Source organism: Temnothorax nylanderi, unplaced genomic scaffold, assembly GCF_030848795.1.
Source record: "Temnothorax nylanderi isolate EJ_2023f unplaced genomic scaffold, tnyl_v1.0 TNYL_tig0146_pilon, whole genome shotgun sequence".
Taxonomy (NCBI): domain Eukaryota; kingdom Metazoa; phylum Arthropoda; class Insecta; order Hymenoptera; family Formicidae; genus Temnothorax; species Temnothorax nylanderi.
The window spans coordinates 283,436-302,774 of NW_027249208.1; the positions used below are offsets into that span (position 1 = coordinate 283,436).

The 19,339-nt window shown below is 40.7% G+C and overlaps 1 protein-coding gene across 1 annotated transcript in view; it reads left to right on the forward strand.

The window, feature by feature from the left end:
- Nucleotides 1–19,339, forward strand: part of LOC139777363 (GAS2-like protein pickled eggs) — a 62,077-nt gene that overhangs the window by 16,764 nt on the left and 25,974 nt on the right. Inside the window, exon 3 of the mRNA XM_071714747.1 lies at nucleotides 6,970–7,467. Within this exon, the coding sequence (XP_071570848.1) occupies nucleotides 6,970–7,467 (498 nt within the window). The remainder of the gene's footprint in view (nucleotides 1–6,969; nucleotides 7,468–19,339) is intronic.

Here is a 19,339-nt window from a genome sequence, read left to right on the forward strand (position 1 = left end):
ATACTAATGCATAAGTATTTTTATTAATAATTATATGCTATAATCATATAATTTTCTGTATTAAGAGCTGCGACTGCAATATTCTTGGTAATATCCATGTAAAGAACGCGGTACGATTTTGAAATGACGGTGCCGAGATTTAATAGGCCATTACTTGGATAAATTAATAGGCTAACCGGATCGATGGTCAAACGCGTTAAGTCGAGATCGCGCGCGATCGGGGTCGATCCCGAGGATCCGAGGAAGCTGGACGCATTAATGAGCCAATTAATGGAAGAGTTACGAGCTCGGCTTTCCCGACAAGACGATTGTCCGTCGACTTTTCTGACGCGCGTGGCAGAGCGGGTTACCTCTCGGCGACGAGTCGCTCGTTAACCGAGTTTATCGGCGTATCTATCAGTTATCTAAAGAGCCAGTGCTGTTAAATGCGAACGGGATCGGTGATTTCCCTCCAATGAGTTGGCGTTATCGATCGCGCTATGATGAATGCAAATCCGATCGGCAATTTTATGTCAGCCGCGCAATCGATCATGTACAGTGATCCTTCCTGTTATGAAGATAATAAATTCTGTATCTCATAAGAAATAATTTAAATCCTTTAAATCTTTAGTAAATATTGAAAGATTTTAATAAAATTTCAACATTTTAATTGTACAAGAGTTTATATCAGAACTTTATATCAGAAGATAAATCAAATATATTTGCAGCCCATTTGACAACGAGATAAAAGAGATTATTTAGCGGTATCCATTATAAAAATCTATTATAAAAGAACTTTATTCCATATTGTTTTAACCACAAATAAAATTATGAAAAATTTAGATTTGAAATAATCCGGATCGCGGGGGAAAATCTATATGTGCAGCGCAATCATAACGTAGATACATAAAGGAATTGGAAGAGGAAGCTGAATTCAGGTCGGCGACCTTGAAATTTCTTGCAGTTAATTGAAATCGAGTGGAAAGCTGATGAGACTCGATTCCGCCGTAGAATTATGCCGTAAGTGGAATGGTGATTGGTGCCGTTCTGTGACGTTGCGAGATGTAGAAAAGCGTGGAATCGGATCAATTTTAAAATTAACTTAAAGCCTTTCTTTCTATTTCTACAAAATAAACTCCCGTGAAAAAAATGTTCATTAGTTTGTAGTAGTAGACTTAATCAACATTGAAGCAATAGCCATTTTTCTCGCGAATATAGTCCGACGTTTATTTTTTAGAGAAAGTGCGAGACTTCTGAGACCATATCTAGAATAGAATTGTTAATTGCGCGAGAAGTAGGACAGCAAACTTCAATCCATCTGAGCATAAAGTAAGTTAGAATCGTGTTTTCACACGTCTGTGGCACGAAGGTGAACCTCATATTATCTCCTATGTATCATGTATAGGATACGATACGCACGTGTTAAATAACCGCAGGCTCGCGTCCTTGTAAACTGATTATCCTTTTCGGAAGATCAGTCGTAAAACGGAGTGCGTCGCTGGCTGGCGCGCGTTTGTTCTGCGTATTTCACACCAAGGAAACGCACTACACACACGCGAGGTCAAGAGCGTTTCCTGCCTGCCGCCTTCTATTAGCATTTCTATTGAGAGTTCCTAGTCCTTTATCTAGCTTGTTTATGCTCGGAAACGTCGGTATAGTATGAAGGACCATTCGCATAAGCTTATATAAGCTTACAGTAGGAGTACTTTGATCTCGAAATTATTATTCTCGTCTCAATATCAGATTTAAATAATAATTAAAAATATATATACGATAAATAATACTTGTAAAAATGTAAAATATGATACGATAAATAATAATCCATAAAATGTAAAATATGGTATAAATAAACGAGAGAAGTTAATAAGTGCGTCTAAATTACACCGAATATATAATGATACGATAAATAAAACCTGTAAAAATTGAAAATATGATATAAATAATGAAAGAAGTTAATAAATGCCTAAATTATATATACCGAATAATGAATCATACGATAAATCCCCGCAAAGATTGGAAAGTTAATGACGGGGCATTTCATCTTTCCCACAAATAACCCTGAAATATGGGAGATATTTTAATTTCTCCGGGAACGCACACACACACACACACACACATTGAAAGAACAGGGTTTACGGATGCACATCGAGATGCGTTCGAGCGCAAGCAACGAAAACTGCCGGAGACGCGCCGACGACTCCTTTTGTCTCAGAGATTAGAAGAACGGATCCAGCGACCGGATGCTTTTTTTCATAATCCCTCGAAACTGGAGATGAGTGCCACGGGGGTGGTCTTTTTCAACCTCGTGCCTAAATATACACCGTATCCCCCGCGTGCTTCCGAAATGCGGTGCAAGGGATGCGTCGTAAAAACACCGGACGGAAATAGCCAGCGAAAAATCGAGCGGGCGCCACGACGCGTCGCGCCGACAGTTGCGAGACGCGACGGGCGGTCTAGGACCTTCGAAGATCGTCTTTATAGTCCCGGCGCATTTTAATGCCAATGTCGACGTCCGTGGACGTAACTGCTCGCGGTCTTAAAAGAGGTTCATTGTACCTTTTCAGTATAGGTTTGCTTCAGGGACGGCGTAACGTTTCTTTTCAAAGGGCGGAAGGTACCGATAGAGAAAAGTGAATCGATGTAAATAATAGCGGTATTTTCTACATACGTAAATAATTTCATAATGTTATATGTATTTATATACAGGAATCAATTTTTCGGAATCACATACCAAATTTTCTAAAAGACAATTAGAATTTTTGGTGCTATTGATATATGAATATATTGAAAGTATATATTATATTTTTTCTTAAGGCAATATAATTGAGAATGAAACTGATCGTTTGTAGCCTTCGGAATAACTGCTAGATAAATTATCACGTGGATGATAACGGGATAATTCATTGAGATGATAGTGGTAGATATTTCTCCCTCGCTATCGGTCATCAGTTAATCGACATTAAGTGTCTATTAAGTAATTCAGGCGATCAGTCAAGCAGGGAGATATGCCTTGTCTTGTAATGCCAATGGAGTTTTTTTTGATAGGCCGTTGTTGCGAATGCCGATAATTTTTATTACATCGCGTTGTCATCCACTAACAATAAGATGTTCACAAATATAAATCGATCAAGATTATTTTTGTAAAAGAATTTCACTCATATATTCGTTTTTCTTTCCTTTTTCACTAACACCGTTTTTATCGTGAATATTCACTGCGAAACATTTATCGTCGATCTATCATTTCTCTGACCTTAACGGCGACACGCGAATCACTTCCTGGCAAGTACAATACTTCGCGACGTGTCGTTGGCAGCCACATAAAGACTGGCGAAAGCACGTTCGCACGATTTTACATACTTGTTCGCGCGTGCGACGCTTTGGAAGGCATCTTACAGCGCGCGTGTAGAACACACGATGATTCACGACGCTTTTGTGCCGGGCGAGGTCTTACTGGTTAGGAGTACAAACGGTCGAGGTTTATTAACCTCCGGCGCGCAGGAACGACAGGATCGCGAACAATCCTAGCGGGGTATCTCTTCGCAAAGAATTTCGTCACAGTTATAAGAACGGCCGGCTGTAAAGTAATTAATTTTGTTCAGGAATCTAAATTGTGCGCGAGTCAATTTCAATTGTATACAACACGTAATCCTCTCGGTAACGTGATTGCTCGCTAGAATTTATAAAACCGTTAATTCCCCTCTGTATAGTTATGCGTGTTGAATATACATTTAATTGGTAAACGTTAACATCAAAATTTTTTTCATCTCTTTCAGCATTAGAAAGATATTATTACTGATTATTTTTTAGTCTTGAATTATTAATGGTTAATATTGAAGTTAGTATAATTAGTCGTAATCATAATCGATTCGCAATCCTTAATAGTTTTGTAGTGTGCAATTCTACACGTAAATTACTCACGTAATAATCAACAGCTTCGTTATCACGACGGTGTCTATACAGCGCAATAGATATAATAATTTTAATTAGATTAGATCATGCTGTGCGTGCTCGCGCTTTCGATAGCGCGTTCGCCGCTTCATTTCGCCGCGCCGCGAACAGCCATAAATTTCCGCAACGGTTTATCGCGTAAGCCCTGGCCCCGGCCGGAGACTAAATTAAGTTACGGGGTTATGAGTAATGGTTACTTGCGCTCTCGTTGGTTACGTCTCATTGGTTTCCTTCTTCCTTCCACACCGCGTGCAGCGTTACGCTTAACTCGTATGCGTTCCCCCCCGAGCGCAATGAAACGCCTCGCACAACCGCTCCAATTTACAAACATAGAATGTGCAGCAGCCATTTTCATTAGGCATATTGGTCCGTGGTAGGCGACGACGATACCGAGAGGGGTCAGGGGCCACGTAATGTGACATCCTGCCGTCGCTTCATCTGCCGACCGTATTACCATATGCGCCACTTCTCGTCTTTTATAAGCGCGACTCTTCCTCTCACCAGTGATGCTCAACGCAGTATCGAAAGGCTTGAGATCGGATTGCGATCGGATGGTACAGTTAAAAGAAAAAAAGTATTGCTATAATGTCAGTCGAACAGATAAACGTAATATATTACTGACAATTGATACTGAAAATCATTTTTCAGTATCCAGTACACAAAGAAGAAATAAAATAGTTATATCCTTTCTAAAAAAATCAGCATGTTTAATAGTAATTAAATACTTCGAGGACGACTTTTATCGGGAATCAACTTTTTTTATGAATCGCCTATCCTTTTGGTTAATTTTCCAGCTTGCTTATACGGATGATTAAAGACAGGTATACTAATGTAAGAGAGAAATAACTCCTCTTGCTTTAGAGTGGTTTCTTTCATCATCAAAATTTTCAAAAGATAGCTTATTATATCTCTTTTACTTTCTAAATACGCACACAGCTTATCTTAAGTATAAAAAAATGCATTCGTATCGCTTTCATTCCCGAGTTTGATCGTACATTTCCCTGATGAACATTCTCGTCATCATTTAAGAGTCCTCGACAAAACGATCCGGTTGTTGAATTGTCATTATCGTCGTTCGTGTTCAGTCGTAACTGCCTGTTGGCGGACTCGTCTAATCTCTATATTATCCCTCGGGAGGTATCGAGACAGGCCGACGAAACAACCGGATGCCGTTAGATGTGATTTTTACGAGTGTGCGTCGAGGAGCGCGCGCGTAAACAGCTCCGCAACCTTATGGCGTCCACGTGCAGACGAGAAATACGTTTTCACGGGGTTCCCTAAAACCTGTCCGCGTAAAATGCGCGTCGTGATCTCGTTTTAACCGGAGGTTTTTCGTAGAAGGCTTGATTTCGATCTCGCGTTAAAGATGCGTGAAAATAGCCGACGATTTAAGCAATCTGAGAACTTTACAACACAATTAATTGATTGCCGTTGGGAAAAAAATAAAGTTTGACAGACCAGACTATAAAAATTTGCCTCCAAATGTTTAGAATCTTTCTCTTCCTATCGAAAGAAATTAAAATATAGATATCGGAGGTATAAGAAAACTAAAATTTAGGATCGCTACGAAGACTTCGTAAATATTACGTTATATTATAAGATATAATTATATCAATTAATTATTGATTAATAATTGAGATAATAGTAAAATTTTTTGCAAATTATTTAATAATTTTATAAAACTGTCACTGAAGAATAAGAATTATTGGTAACAGGGGATTAGCCGCGTGAACGTGACATCGAAACTCGATGCGTCGCACGTGAGCGGACGCACGCTGCCTGCGCGCAAGGCGCGATGTTTGCACGGACGAAATATGATTTTGTTTAAACAAGTCGGGGACTTTCTAGCGGGGCTGACTGTTCCAGGTCGTACTGCGCGGTCGCTTCTTTTTCCAACGTAACCCAAATACCTCTCGGCGAGTCATCTCGCATCAACTCTGTTTGAGCAGCGGAGGAGGTTCAACGAACTGTCATTAAAACGAGCACCCAGTTAGCTGACACGGTCGTTTGAGCAGATGTTCGGCGGAAAACGAGCGTTGAGCAAACGGAAAGAGATTAAAGGGATGAAATAACACTATCGTCAGTGATACATGTGCTGATTGTAGTCAAATTGGAGGCAAGAAAAGCAGAGCGTTCCGAAGAAAAACAAAGCGAAGAGTCAGTTACGGTTACTAATATTTTTCCTCTTATTTTGATATTATTTAACTCCTGCCTTAAAAAAGTAATGGAAGATTGATGGCTATAAAATTTGTAGTATTTAAAAGTGCAATTTATCAATTACTTGTAGAAGTTAAAAAAAATGAATATTTTATATCTCTTTTTTGTTTAATTCATATTGCGATCAGACTTCTTTGCTGTCCATCATCGCCGTTCCCCGTTGATATTTGACATATATACAAGGGCGTGCGCATCCCGAATCTCTTTTTAGCTGCTCACTCATCTAAATCAATAACGTGATATATTGCATTAAGGCCTTTTTTCTCGGGGGATGACGGTCATCAGATGCCATCTGGCCATTTTAATGCTCGCGGTAAATCCAGGATTTTGATGCCGCGTCAAGTCTCGCATCTGAATAATGTATATGTGTGCGCGTGATGTAAGAGGAGACGACACGTATGTATGAGAAAGTGTTGAATAGCGTGAAATGAAATATCGTGTTTTACGCGCGTACACTCCAGGCGACAGAAATAAAATATCGACATTTGTTATAAGCGTCGTGAAACATTGATGCATACGTGACACACTTTAAATTGTGAGTATTATGAATCGTAATCCAGGACGCCCTAAATTATGCCATTAGGATATTAGAAGAAATACTTATGATTTTAATAAATTAAAATTTTAAGGGAGAGAGCAAGAAAGAGGGTAATTTACTTCAAGAAATTTAAGAATTGAAAAGTATCGTAATCACGTTTCTCTTAGGCCAATTAAATTAGTAAAAACGCGTACATGCGCGATTCTTCTTCCTATCATTTTCGCTACCAAATTGTCATATCTCTGTCACGTATCAGATGATGCAAAGTGATTTTTTTCTGCTTCCAGCATGCGAACAACGTGCGGAAATATGCGACGGACTACGTGGTCCGGCGTCAGGCCCGCAAGATGCCGATGACACGCTCGATAACTTCCCTGGCGCTGCCGATGAGCCAGGTGGGCGACGTGCCCTACCTGCCCAACGCCAAGGCCGGCACCTTCTTCGCCCGCGACAACGTCTCGAACTTCATCGATTGGTGCCGCAACAGCCTCGGCATCATCGAGTGCCTACTCTTCGAGACCGAGGATCTGATAATGCGTAAGAATGAGCGACACGTAATATTATGCCTGCTGGAGGTGGCGCGTCGCGGCGCCAAGTTCGGTATGCTCGCGCCGTTGCTCGTGCAGATGGAGAGGCAGATCGACCGCGAGATCGCCGCTGAGAACAAAGCGGCGAACGGCGCCGGCAACGAGGAGAGCGATGACGAGTACGAGGAGGAACCCTGCCTCATATACGGGCCGCAGCCGCAGATCGTCACGAACGATCTCAAGACTCTCCACGAGTTGGTGAGTGAAAATATGATCTTGGTATACTTGGAATAAATATATAGATCTCGACGCGAGGAGTGACGTTTTTACGCCTCCGTTGATAGCCGGATGTAGGGTACACGCGGTGAAAAAATCAGCATTTATAAAAGAGCAAAAATTTTTTATTTAACTTATAGCGACTTCGGTTGGACGCACTAGTGCACGCTAGAGCGTCCAATCGAATTCGCTATTAGTTCTCTCTCATACTACGAATTTTCTGAATTTGATCCCTTTTATTCTCAAAGCATCGTTTCGAAGTCCGGAATAACGATCATCGTGTTTTCGATGCTTCTCGGAATCTCTCGGTAGCCTGGAAGTTTCTCAACGATTCATGGCGCCGATTCTGATGGCTCACCGATTAAATCCCGACGGCTTTGAACGTATTCGAATCGCGCGTTTCGTCGCGTATCATTGCCAACGACGACCGTAACGTGCCGCGGCTATGAAAATAACTCCGCAACCCATCCGGATGTATTTATGGCGGTCCTAACTCGCCAACGTTGAGTCGTGAATATCGCGCGATCGGAAATAAGAGAAGGGACATCGCGATGCTTAAATTTAATGGAGTGTCGATAGTTTCGCTCGTTCGGTATCAGGTACCGTAAGATCGATACCACACTTTGCGGTGATATCGTAAAAAGGATAGTCAAGAAGGATGGTTTCTGCAATTTAGCGTAATCCTGCGACTGTCGTATTTAAACGAATTTTACACCTCAAAATTACAATAATCTTGATACCAATTATTTTTGATCATTAATTTTGTGTTTTGATTGCGGCAACAATATCACGTAGAAAAAAGAGGTTCTTAAGTAAGGGAATGAGTCAACTTTTTAAACCATTTTAGATTGCAGTGTCACGTCTTGCTTTTCTAGATTCTTTTTCCTTTTTTCGCGCGCATGTACACGTCTTGGCAAAGAAAGGACGAAGCCGTCGACCGCTCCCACTGTATGCGCGCGACCTATTCGAGATTTTATTGTCGGCTGCTTATTATAAATTAACAGGTAACGATGACGCGCGCGCACGGCGCGTTAAATGTCTCGTCGTGCACGCGAATCGCGCTGACGGCCCGGCGTCGCGATAACGCCATTTCTTCGACGTTAATTGCACTGCCGCTGGCGGAGAACGCGACACATCGGCCGATACCTCTCCGCAACGATGGAAACATAATATTCTCTATATTTCACGGGCTTGTCGACCGGCTGTTCCGTATCTTCTTTACACTTCCGTCGTAGACATCACGATATGATCAAACAATGACATAACTAAAGAGGGCCTCTCCCCCTCGCCCTTCCTTCCGCGGACGAATTTTAGGGAGAACTGCGATCTTTATCTTTGGCAACAATTTCTATTATTTACTGCACCGCACAGTATCTACAAGGCTCGAAATAAAAGAAACGAGAGAAATACTTGAAAATATTAAATATAACATTTAAAATTATTGTGCTACTTACGTCGATTATTACTTGTAATTTGACTGGTAAATTATTACCGAGCAAATCACTCAATAAATTATGTTTGATTATTGTATGATTGTCTATTAATGTAGCTTCATGTTATTTTTACAATTAAAGGGCAGTGCAGTATATAATAATGATAATAATTTTGCTCGACCGAGAGACCGGCTTGTATCGACTAAAAATGTCGGATTAGCCGACTCGCGAGTGTGTCTAACGGCGGCGATTACCGGCGGCGATACACGCGACCGGCATACGTGTTTGCGAGGCTAAATCGCGGCATTTCACGAAGCGGAATAATTCCTTCCCCAGGGCTTACAGCGCCGCGGCCGGGCGATAACGTCGCGGCTTTGCCGCATACAGGAATTCCAGGACGCTTTCCCGCGATGTCGTGGCACCAAACGCTCGTGGCGTATGTACCTTGTAGAAGGTTTACGATCGCTTTATCTTTCGAAAGAAAATTTCGACGTAATCGTAGAATGTTACGATAAATCTGCTCGTTGTAATAAATCTTTCCTTTTTACGGGAACAGGAAGAGAGGGCTGTCGTATCGTTGTACTTAAGTGCATGAAGTGAAAGATACGCCACACGGCAGGGTGAAAATGATGCAGGGAATGAATCGATGTCGCCTCAATATTGAAATCAAATACAAGAAAATTCCAATGTTTCTTTCACTACTTCCTTATTGGAATAACTCTATTAAACTGCAGACTTTACATTTAATACAAGAGACAGAGGCATTTTTAAGTAACGACATCACGTTATTAATGTAGAAATTAATATTTTTAAGAAAGATCCTCAGAAGGTGTTTTTAGCAGTGAGAAACTAATAGTGACAGAGTGTAAATTAAAATTATTTTTCAACGAATCATAAACATAATATAAAGTGGTAATAATTCTTGAAAGCATTACAAGTAATATGCTTCGAGAAAATAGTTGCATGATGTTATTAGAACAGTATGGGATGATAATACGCATCGCGCAATCTTGGGTGATACGAACGATAATAATTATATGTAGCAAGATACCAAGCGGGAAGTTGAGGCGACATCGATACTTGGATAGTATCGTAACAGCATTAACATCCCTAGTAGATAGAGTAAGCGCTGTAAGCGTTAGCGGTTGCATAGTAGGGCCAAACGCGCGTGTTACCGCCGTAAATCTCGTGGGAGCGTCATTACGGTCGCCGCGCCGTTCGAGCGTATTGTGCGTCGATTTTCGCGATCGGTCGCCGATATCGCCGGATAAATTTCACTTTGCGCCGCGGGGAGGCCGAGCGACGCCGCGCGCGCCGGCTTCAAGTAGTAATACACTGTGAAAGCGTTGCCCTCCGATTCCAATAAAGTAGAGGCGAGCTGAGAGGCGAGCTGAAGCCGGCTTTGTCGGCTCCGTAATTAGCAGAAATATTTACCGCGTCCTAGCTGCGAAAGTAACGAAATATGCCAGGACGTGGGTTCTCCATTGTCGCAAGTAAATTAATTTTGGGTCACAATAAAATCCCTTCCTGATTTTTACATTGACTGAGTTCTTAATTCTTAATTATATAAATATAAAATGTAGGGGGATAAAGAGAGAAAGATTCACGATTTGAAACAATTCAGCGTGAAGTAGTTTGAACAATATTGATTTTAATTTTAATTTTTAACATTTTTACACCATGCTACGGATCTTGCTCATTAGAGTCGGCCCTGAGCTGAGAACATGTTGAATCGCGATTGAATCGAAAGGACGATTACGTCGTCTCGTGTCAAGTGTCGGAGTGTTCAAAGCGGCAACTCGCCGCTTTATTGATAATTAATCTAATCTCTCTTTGCGCCGCAAGACACAACGACGCGAAGGTGCATTCTCCGGAGCGTTCGCTTTTGCATTAAAGCCTTTCCTCGCGGCGGTGTGGCGGCGGAGCGGCGATGATTCAAGGAGAGAGAAGAAAACGAGTGGAGCCGTGGAGTAAGAGCGTGTTTTACGCTGTCCATCGATTAGACTCGCTCTTGTCACGCGTATTATCTTATCGTGAGCGTTACGACTTTGTTAGCCGCGTTTGATATAAACAACTCCGCGGCCGCGACTCGCCTAATCGCGTACGAGATGCGATAATCGCAAATCGCTATGATAACATTCTACAGCGGGAGTTTGTAGTATACGAGATATTTGTACGAGAGCTCTTACATCAAGTTTAACAATAAATAATTATCCGTCGAATAACTCCTATCTCTGTCGTCGGTTAATAATTATTGATTAAGCGGTGTTAATATTGCAGCAAAATGTAATATTATTTTTGACGTTATTGTAGATCCTTAATAATTTTTTTGTTTAACGAAAAATCAATAGTTTTTATTTTTCACGCAAAACTCACGTGATCTTTTATTTTACTTATATTTGTGAAAGAATTATGATGAATAATTAGCCAAGTGCATAAAATTTATAATCAATCCGTAAACGTTGTTTCTTTATTCGTGAAAAGGTTATATAAAATTTTTATTTACAGTTGTAGTTTTGCTTTTACTTTTAAATCAGCGTTTTCCGTTTATCTGGGTTTCGCTAGTATTTATCAAAGTCGTGTTACATTTTATGGCGTCCTCCAGATATAAATCTGGAAAATCTTAATAACAATGTATTTGCAGAACTTCGGTTCGCACGCTCGCAGGTGATTTCCATGATTCACAATGACTCGGCGGCGATGAGTTCCGCGGTCTTCTGCGAGCAGCGATAAGATAGCGCGTTTAACAAGGCTGAATCTAATCGATAGCCGAGGTAAACTGTGCAATTCTATACCACCACGCGGTATATACGCGTGTGTTTTGTACCCTCAACGGGCGGTTGCCATAAATGGCGCAATGCGAAACTGCGCGTTGTCGTTGCCGCCAGCACGTTCACTTATCACGGAAGGCGGATTCGTGGCGCGCGAGAAGACGGGAGAATTTTTTTCTTTAATTTATATGCAGTCATATTTTTTTATCATGCAGAACAGTTAGCCGCGCCGCGAGTTCGCGCACCGTGGATTAAGGATTTTCTATGCGCGTCACTTTAACGAGCCTGATGCGATTTCAGCGTGCGTCTTTAATCACCGCGTGATGCACCTTTTGCGTATTGCACAGTTAGCTAGAAAATATATTTGAAATTCTTTACTTTTATCTAAATATTTTTTCATTCTTTAATTTTATCTCTTTACTTAAAACTCTTTATTAATCTGAAATTTGATATATACTTATTGAATTTTTATTGTAAATAATATATTTACAACAATAAACTACGTTTATTGTTTTCTACAAAGATTTAGCTTTGTTACTTTCTGCAATCAGATTTAAATTTAAAAAAAGAAAAAAATTAAGCCGGCTAAAATATTTCTCTATGCGTATGAGACAGCTTCATTGTAAATGGATGATATTCAGCAAAAAAAATATTACCAAGGTAAATATTTTACGAAACCCACGGTAGATTCTATTGCGAATGTTCAGGGAAGTTACCGCCACCCGTACCAGACCGAGCTTCGCCTCGCAAGCGCCGAAAGCTCGTATTGATCGCCGTTAGCCCATTTCGTATCAAGTTCAAGAGCAAAGTCGACGAAGTTACCTCAAAAGAGGGAGTCCTTTTCTTAGGTGATATTCATGATGTACCTTCTTTTAGTTATTTTCCCGTCTTTTTCGACCTCCTCGACCTTGCCTTTTGCAACTCGTATCACAATTAGCATTTTGTATGTGTGCTAATTATCGGATCTTATCAGCGTTTCGAAGGTTATCGAAGGAAAATATTGATTCGCCGTCCATTTCGTTCGTTTCAGTTCGATATGTGACGTCGTGACTCATTTCCGGCGATAAGCGCACTTCTATGAAATCTTGAACGTGTCGTTTCTTTTTATTTGGAAACCGTTGGATTCCCGCCAGTTTTTGCCCCCTTTTTCTGTTCCATATTTCCACTTCTCTTGAAAACTTTCGCTTTCAATTTAGATTCAACATTTTCAGCATTTTCAGCATTTTCAGATTTACACCGAAATATTTTTATCTTTATCGTTGATTTATATGAAAGTTTTTGTGGCTAAGAAATATATGAATTCTTTATCAAACGCTTGATTTTTAAGCTTTGCATAATTATTCAGTTATTAATCTACATTTTGTACACTCTTTAATAATGCCAAAATTTACCATTTTATTACCTCTGTATTAAGCATTCTTAGTACTAGCTCTTTTAGTATTTAAAAATTAAAATTTTTTTTCCATTATAATGTTTCTATTATTAAATTATTTTGTAATATAATTAGCAGGCTTATTGTGGTCACGCGGTCATCGCGCAATTCTTATCTCATATTCTTTGGATTGTGGAGTTAATTTCCAAGTACGTATGAAACATTTTTGTCGTTACATTGAGAATGACGTGTATTTCGGGAAGGTATGATTCAGTTACAGCCCTCTTCGAGTCGTCCAAAGTTACCACGTATTCTATATTTGCACACACGTTACTCACACATATAATATTTGAACAATCGTTTATACTCGAAAATAGAGGTGAAGTATAATAATATCGAGAAATACACACATAACGTTACTTTATAATCGTTCATAATGAAGGCACTGATGAAACGAAGAGTCTATATAACAGTCTGCAGTAACTTGTCAATCAAGTTTTGCTTCGCTAAAAATAACTGATAGTGAACCATTGAGTAAATACAGCAAATTCATCAGATACCATGTCGAGTGTTTTTTTACATCAGTTTTTTGGTCGCTCCGAATTCTCCTCGGCTATACGATCGGCCTTCGATCGTCGTGCGATTTATTTACGATCCGAGAAAAAGAGTTACTATTTGTCCGGCAGAATGAGAGAGGAATCCGCTCGCTCCTTCGCATAGGACTACCATAAATGGCGTTGAGCTCTCCTCGAGTCTCCGTCTCAGTTATTACGTACAATTAGCCTGAGATGCTGGAGAGAGAGAGGGGGAGAGAGAGAGAGAGAGAGAGAGAGAGAGAGAGAGAGAGAGAGAGAGAGAGAGAGAGAGAGAGAGAGAGAGAGAGAGAGAGAGAGAGAGAGAGAGAGAGAGAGAGAGAGAGAGAGAGAGAGAGAGAGAGAGAGAAAACAGAGAGGGGCGAAGAAATGGGCTTATAGAAATTTAATACCGGGATCGGGGCCGGTCAGTAATTATACGTGGCCGCGTGACGTAGGTGAGCATAATTATTTCTAGACTGGGACGTCTGATATGCGTGAATCGAGGATACAAATAGAACGAACGGCTGATCATTGAGCCGATCAGTTAACATTGGCTAACAAACTAGAGAGCGCGACCGCTGGAAAGGGTGAAGTAACCTCGAGGGAGCCGTAAGGATTTTGATACGTGATTCAGTCGAAATATCAGTATGAAAGTTATTACGAACGTTTAAAGCCACGATTTCCGTAAATGCTAGATTTATTTTCTTATTTTTCTAATACTTTAATATTTTGTACCAGATAATATATACCTTTATTAATCATTTATTTCACAGTAGTACTCTTATTAGAATTAATTCTATACTACTTGATATATTCATTTGTTCTTAAACCTCTACTTGTTAATTATTAATGCATAACATTCTATCGAACTTCTTTTATTATATTATTTCGGAGCAAAACCTGACAACCGTGCTGGCAAGGTAATTCCGGATGGATGATTTCTTCCGCAGTCGTGCACAGGTCACCTAAATTTAGACGAAAGACCCGTACCACGCCAAATCGATACGTCAATAATCAAGCTCTATACGGAAGGGAGCTCAAAGAAAATTTGGGGATGCACGTCCCAGTAACCTCAGCAGAAATCCTTCGGGGATCCTGAAACGTCGACATCTTGCATGAACTTCTCTATCGCGGCACACATGTAGGTTACTCCAATAAAGTGCATTTCAAGTGCTTCTAAACGTCGTCAATTACCCCGAAGCACTACGCTGATGTCGGGCGTATCGACCGGAAGTCGCGAATTCCGTTAAACACACGCGATAATCGTAGAAATAACTCGCGGAAATCCCGAAAGTTCAAGACTACTTTGAGAATATCCATATTTGTGCATATTACGTAAAAATAATATTTCTGGGATCTTTCCTTTTTTTCTCTCAAATTATCGAGATATTTACAAATCAAGATATGTAAGATTTATTTCTTGAAAATCGAGACTTATACTGCTTTTCGATATAAATCCGACTGAAACGTTTCAAATTTAAGTTCAATTTTCTAGGCGTGATTTAGAATCTGCATTTTTTATTATGTGATTAGTAACGTTAAATTCAAAATTACGAAAGATTGAAAAATCGCGGCAAATTTCCCAACTTCGTAGATTCTATTTTACAGTCACCAAACTTAATTGCCTTTTCGCCTCAATGTGATAAGGCTGGCGGACTGCAACGGACCGGGATGCAAGTGAGAGCGCGATCGCTGCATAAAGGGCGTGACAAGTTGTTCTCGTGAAGCGGCGCGACGGGGTGATTTCGTCGAAGCGTGCGTTCCTGCGGGGCTTTCAATTACCGTAAACGTTTGCGGAATCACACGTCCGAGAATCACGAGAATAAACTGTCCGGGGGACGGAAAAGCACGGCCGGCGTGGCCATCGTCGCCGTGGAATGGAACAGCTGAGAGCTCTGCGGGACGTCGTCTCTCGCGCGTATTGATTGCCGGGACGCCGGCGCGGCTCGACGCCGGGACGCCCGCCGTAAAAGCTGCGCCTTCAAAGCGCCGCAATTCCCCGGAATTCACCTGCCGCGCACGTGTGTGCACGCGTGTGTGTTTGTTAGAAGAATCGTCGCTTCAACTTGCCGGGGGATCGCCCACAGCCGCTGAGCCATAGCCGCGCTTATTTTCGCTTCTTCCTTTCACGCGCGCGACGCGTTTATGTTCACGCGACTACGTGAGATCTGGGTGCTCCGACGCGCGCGGCATTACACTCTTTCGTTAGGCTAATTGGTGCTCTAGGGTGTGTTCCAGAGATTGTCGAGAAGAGTGAAGCGCCTCAAGATATATGAGCGGCGAACCTTGTTCGGAGGAGTCCGCCGTCTCTCTCGCGTTGTTGAACGTTTTGAATTAGAATGTTGAAAACGCGGGTAATTTCTTTGAGAAATTATGCTCTTTCGGAGTGAGAGTTCCTGACGCTTCGCACGATCTCTCATTATTCTTCGATACCATTTTTCAACATATCGCACGTAAATAACACTCTCTCTTTCTCTGTTATTGAATATAATCACAAAATATTTTAAAATATATTACACATCATATATTAGAGAGGAAATATTTCATGTATTACTTATACATATATAACAGCATTAAGAACGTATTCTTTTTCGTTTGTTAACGAACTGCAATATTTTAGTTTGAGTTTACGCCAGGTTTATTGCAACGCCATTTCGCCCCGACTACCTAACATCAATCGTTAACTGAAATTCGCCACTGATAATTTACTGCAGCTCGCAGCTGCGAGCGTAAAAATGTCGACGCGCTTCTGGATCGAATAACTCAATACGCGCCTTCGGCAATGACAACGGTGCATTTTGTCTGCGGTATTTTTTAATTTGGTCGCGACACGGTGAAAACTATCGCGGAGACGAGCTGTTGACCAAGTTAAATCCCTTTACGTCCGAAAAGAAAAAGAAAGCAGCACAATGTATGTCTTAAGAGGAGGCCGTTCTAATTAGAATCGGCGCACTGACAAATCGAGGCGATTATTAAGAGTCGCGCGGACACGACGAAGCGGACCGCCCACATAACTGTTTTCTTTCCCATTCGCAATCGCCTTTCGAATTCTTTTCCTTCTTTTTTCCCCTACACGTTACCGGTTGTGCAATTTCGCAGTTGGGACATTTAAGCCGGTGTTGTACTCCGATCTGCTTTAGTGAACGATAGATTATTGTGGAACGAGCGTGGGTTGCTACTTCAGCGACGTTACTACCTTCATTAGTTGACAATCATTAATACCTTGGAGCAGTCGCAATGAAAAGAATATATTTTGAAAAATAAAACGATGTATCTTGTTACAAACGATGTAGCTAATGGCGCAACTAGTATTACGAATGATATTTTTGTGTGGATGGTATCGATTGCATCATAAATGTACCAAATCGGTCGCACGACGATTATGCCGATAGTGATATGCGTATATTTCGAAAACATTCAGAATTTACGAGATAAGAGAAATCCGTACTTGTCCCTGACCGCGCAATGGGTCCTCAAACCGAACTGTCAATGACGAGCATGACGTCGTTAAACGAGAATGGTCCCGGTCGCGGGTCGAATATTGCCTGTCCTTATCTAAAAACGACGGGCGCGCGTGGGAGTACAAAAAGACACGTGTAAGAGACGAGCTCGGGCAGCGATCTTCCTACAGCTACTACGACGGCTTTTACGACGGTATTTCGTGTACATAAATTGATCTCGATGTAAGAGACGGTCACACCTTTTATATACTACAAACTATTGCTGTTGACAAAATACTTTGAGACAAAGTAGCGAAATTTTTAGGTTGATTTCACTTCTCTAAAATTATAATCTACAAGAAATATTGATATTCTTTTTCACATGTTATAAAAAATAATTGTCTTTATTCTAATAATGACGTGCGCGTACGTAAATTTAATTGATAGCGAGTAACACGTGACAGATTTTTTTAATTTGAAATGTCGTTAATAAACTCCTAATGCGTTTATCAATGCAATACGAGACATTCGCATTTTGCAGCGTGCATATTCATATCGCATGGCGCGCAAATCGTGAGGCGTTAGCCGAAGGCGGAATAAAATTGCGGGAGAACTAATTTGACCTCCTAATTAACCCTTCCTGCTGCCAGTGTCCTCAATCATGGACATACTTTTTCTTCATTTGTGATGCGTAAATATGCAATTTTAGCATCACTGCTGTCCCAGTTGCATTCTGCACGGATGCATTCTGCATTAATTGAGGTCATTTAACACCGTCCGCGATTTTCGAACAAAATAATTAATAGGGAGAAGGGAGAAGCTTGACCTACTGCGCGATTATTGCTAAGGTCTCTCACTTTTTATCTTATAACTGGAAGCTTTTTACATAAAAATTATTGTGTTATTAAGCAAAAAGTTAATTAACTAATTTAAAATATGGGAGTATAAACATACAAACCATTTTCAATTACTTTGCTCATGATCAACAGACCAGGCTTCAAAATTGGTTGGGTTATTTAAGATCTTTGGGAAATGCTTCTTTTGTATATAGAAATAATTTGTAAATTGATTCCCGATTTTTCTCTCAATGAATATAGACTTGGCGAGAGATTATAAATTTTATTATTACCGCCACGGGGCGTTACGAATGTTGCGCGAGTCTTACATTATCTGCGGTAAGTGCGTCCATCAATTACGTGAGTGAGCGTGGCGATAGGTTGAAATATTCCGTGGCGTTTCATTAGACGATTTCCTTGATCGTGTAATCGCCCCTAATCGATCCTCGGCAAATACAGCGGTGCGCCCGCCTTTATAGAGCTAGTTTTCGAGATATAAATTTCACCCGTACGCGCGCGCAGTTTCACATTCTGGATTACGTATGGAGCAAAAGTCGGAAACGAGACAATGTATCGCGAATGTAATGGGCGATCAACGATCGGGTTGCCATAAATCTTGATCGATTACAATGTGCGTGGTTACAACGTGTTGTTCTCCCCCCGGGGAAATTTATTTGTAGGATTATTTAAAGCCTGATTTGCGTCGGAACACACATTTTCGCGAACACATATAGGGTGCGATTATCTCTGTTTGTAATAGACACCGTGATGAATTTGCCAGGATATGAAACTTACTTTAAGTGTCTTTATAAATATTACAGGTTTTATCTTATGGGCAGGTATGGATTGGCAGATACAATAATTTCTTCAATGAGCTTATGTGAATCGGATTTATGGATACGTAATAGTAGATAAATCCGCCACTTATATAAGAGATCAATTCGATTGAATAAATCTGTATCAATATTAGAATTATTTGTCTCTAGTTTTGCTACGTCATCGTCTTAAATGCTTTTTACTACTAAATCCTTCTATACAATATCTCCTCGATCCATTAATACAAGTTACTTAATATAAGTATGCATTTAAGAATTAAATAAAGTATCGATAATATTAACTGATCGTTATTAAAGAATATAAGATGTAGCTTTCTATAAGTAAAGCCATAATCGATCGTTAATAAATAATGTCTCGTGGAAAGTGAGAAGGAGGGAGAAAAAGAGAAAGACAAACTAGACGAGAATAGAACAACATTCTTACTTTCGCCCGATATCCTTCACCGTCGAACAAAAAGCACGAAATATCTTCGCGACTTGATCGGACTCTATTCTCGCGATCAAGATCCAGTATCGCTGAAACGAATCGCGATCTCGTCTCGTAGATCGCACTCCTCTCTTCCCACGAGAGCCTCCCCCGCGCGCGCGCGC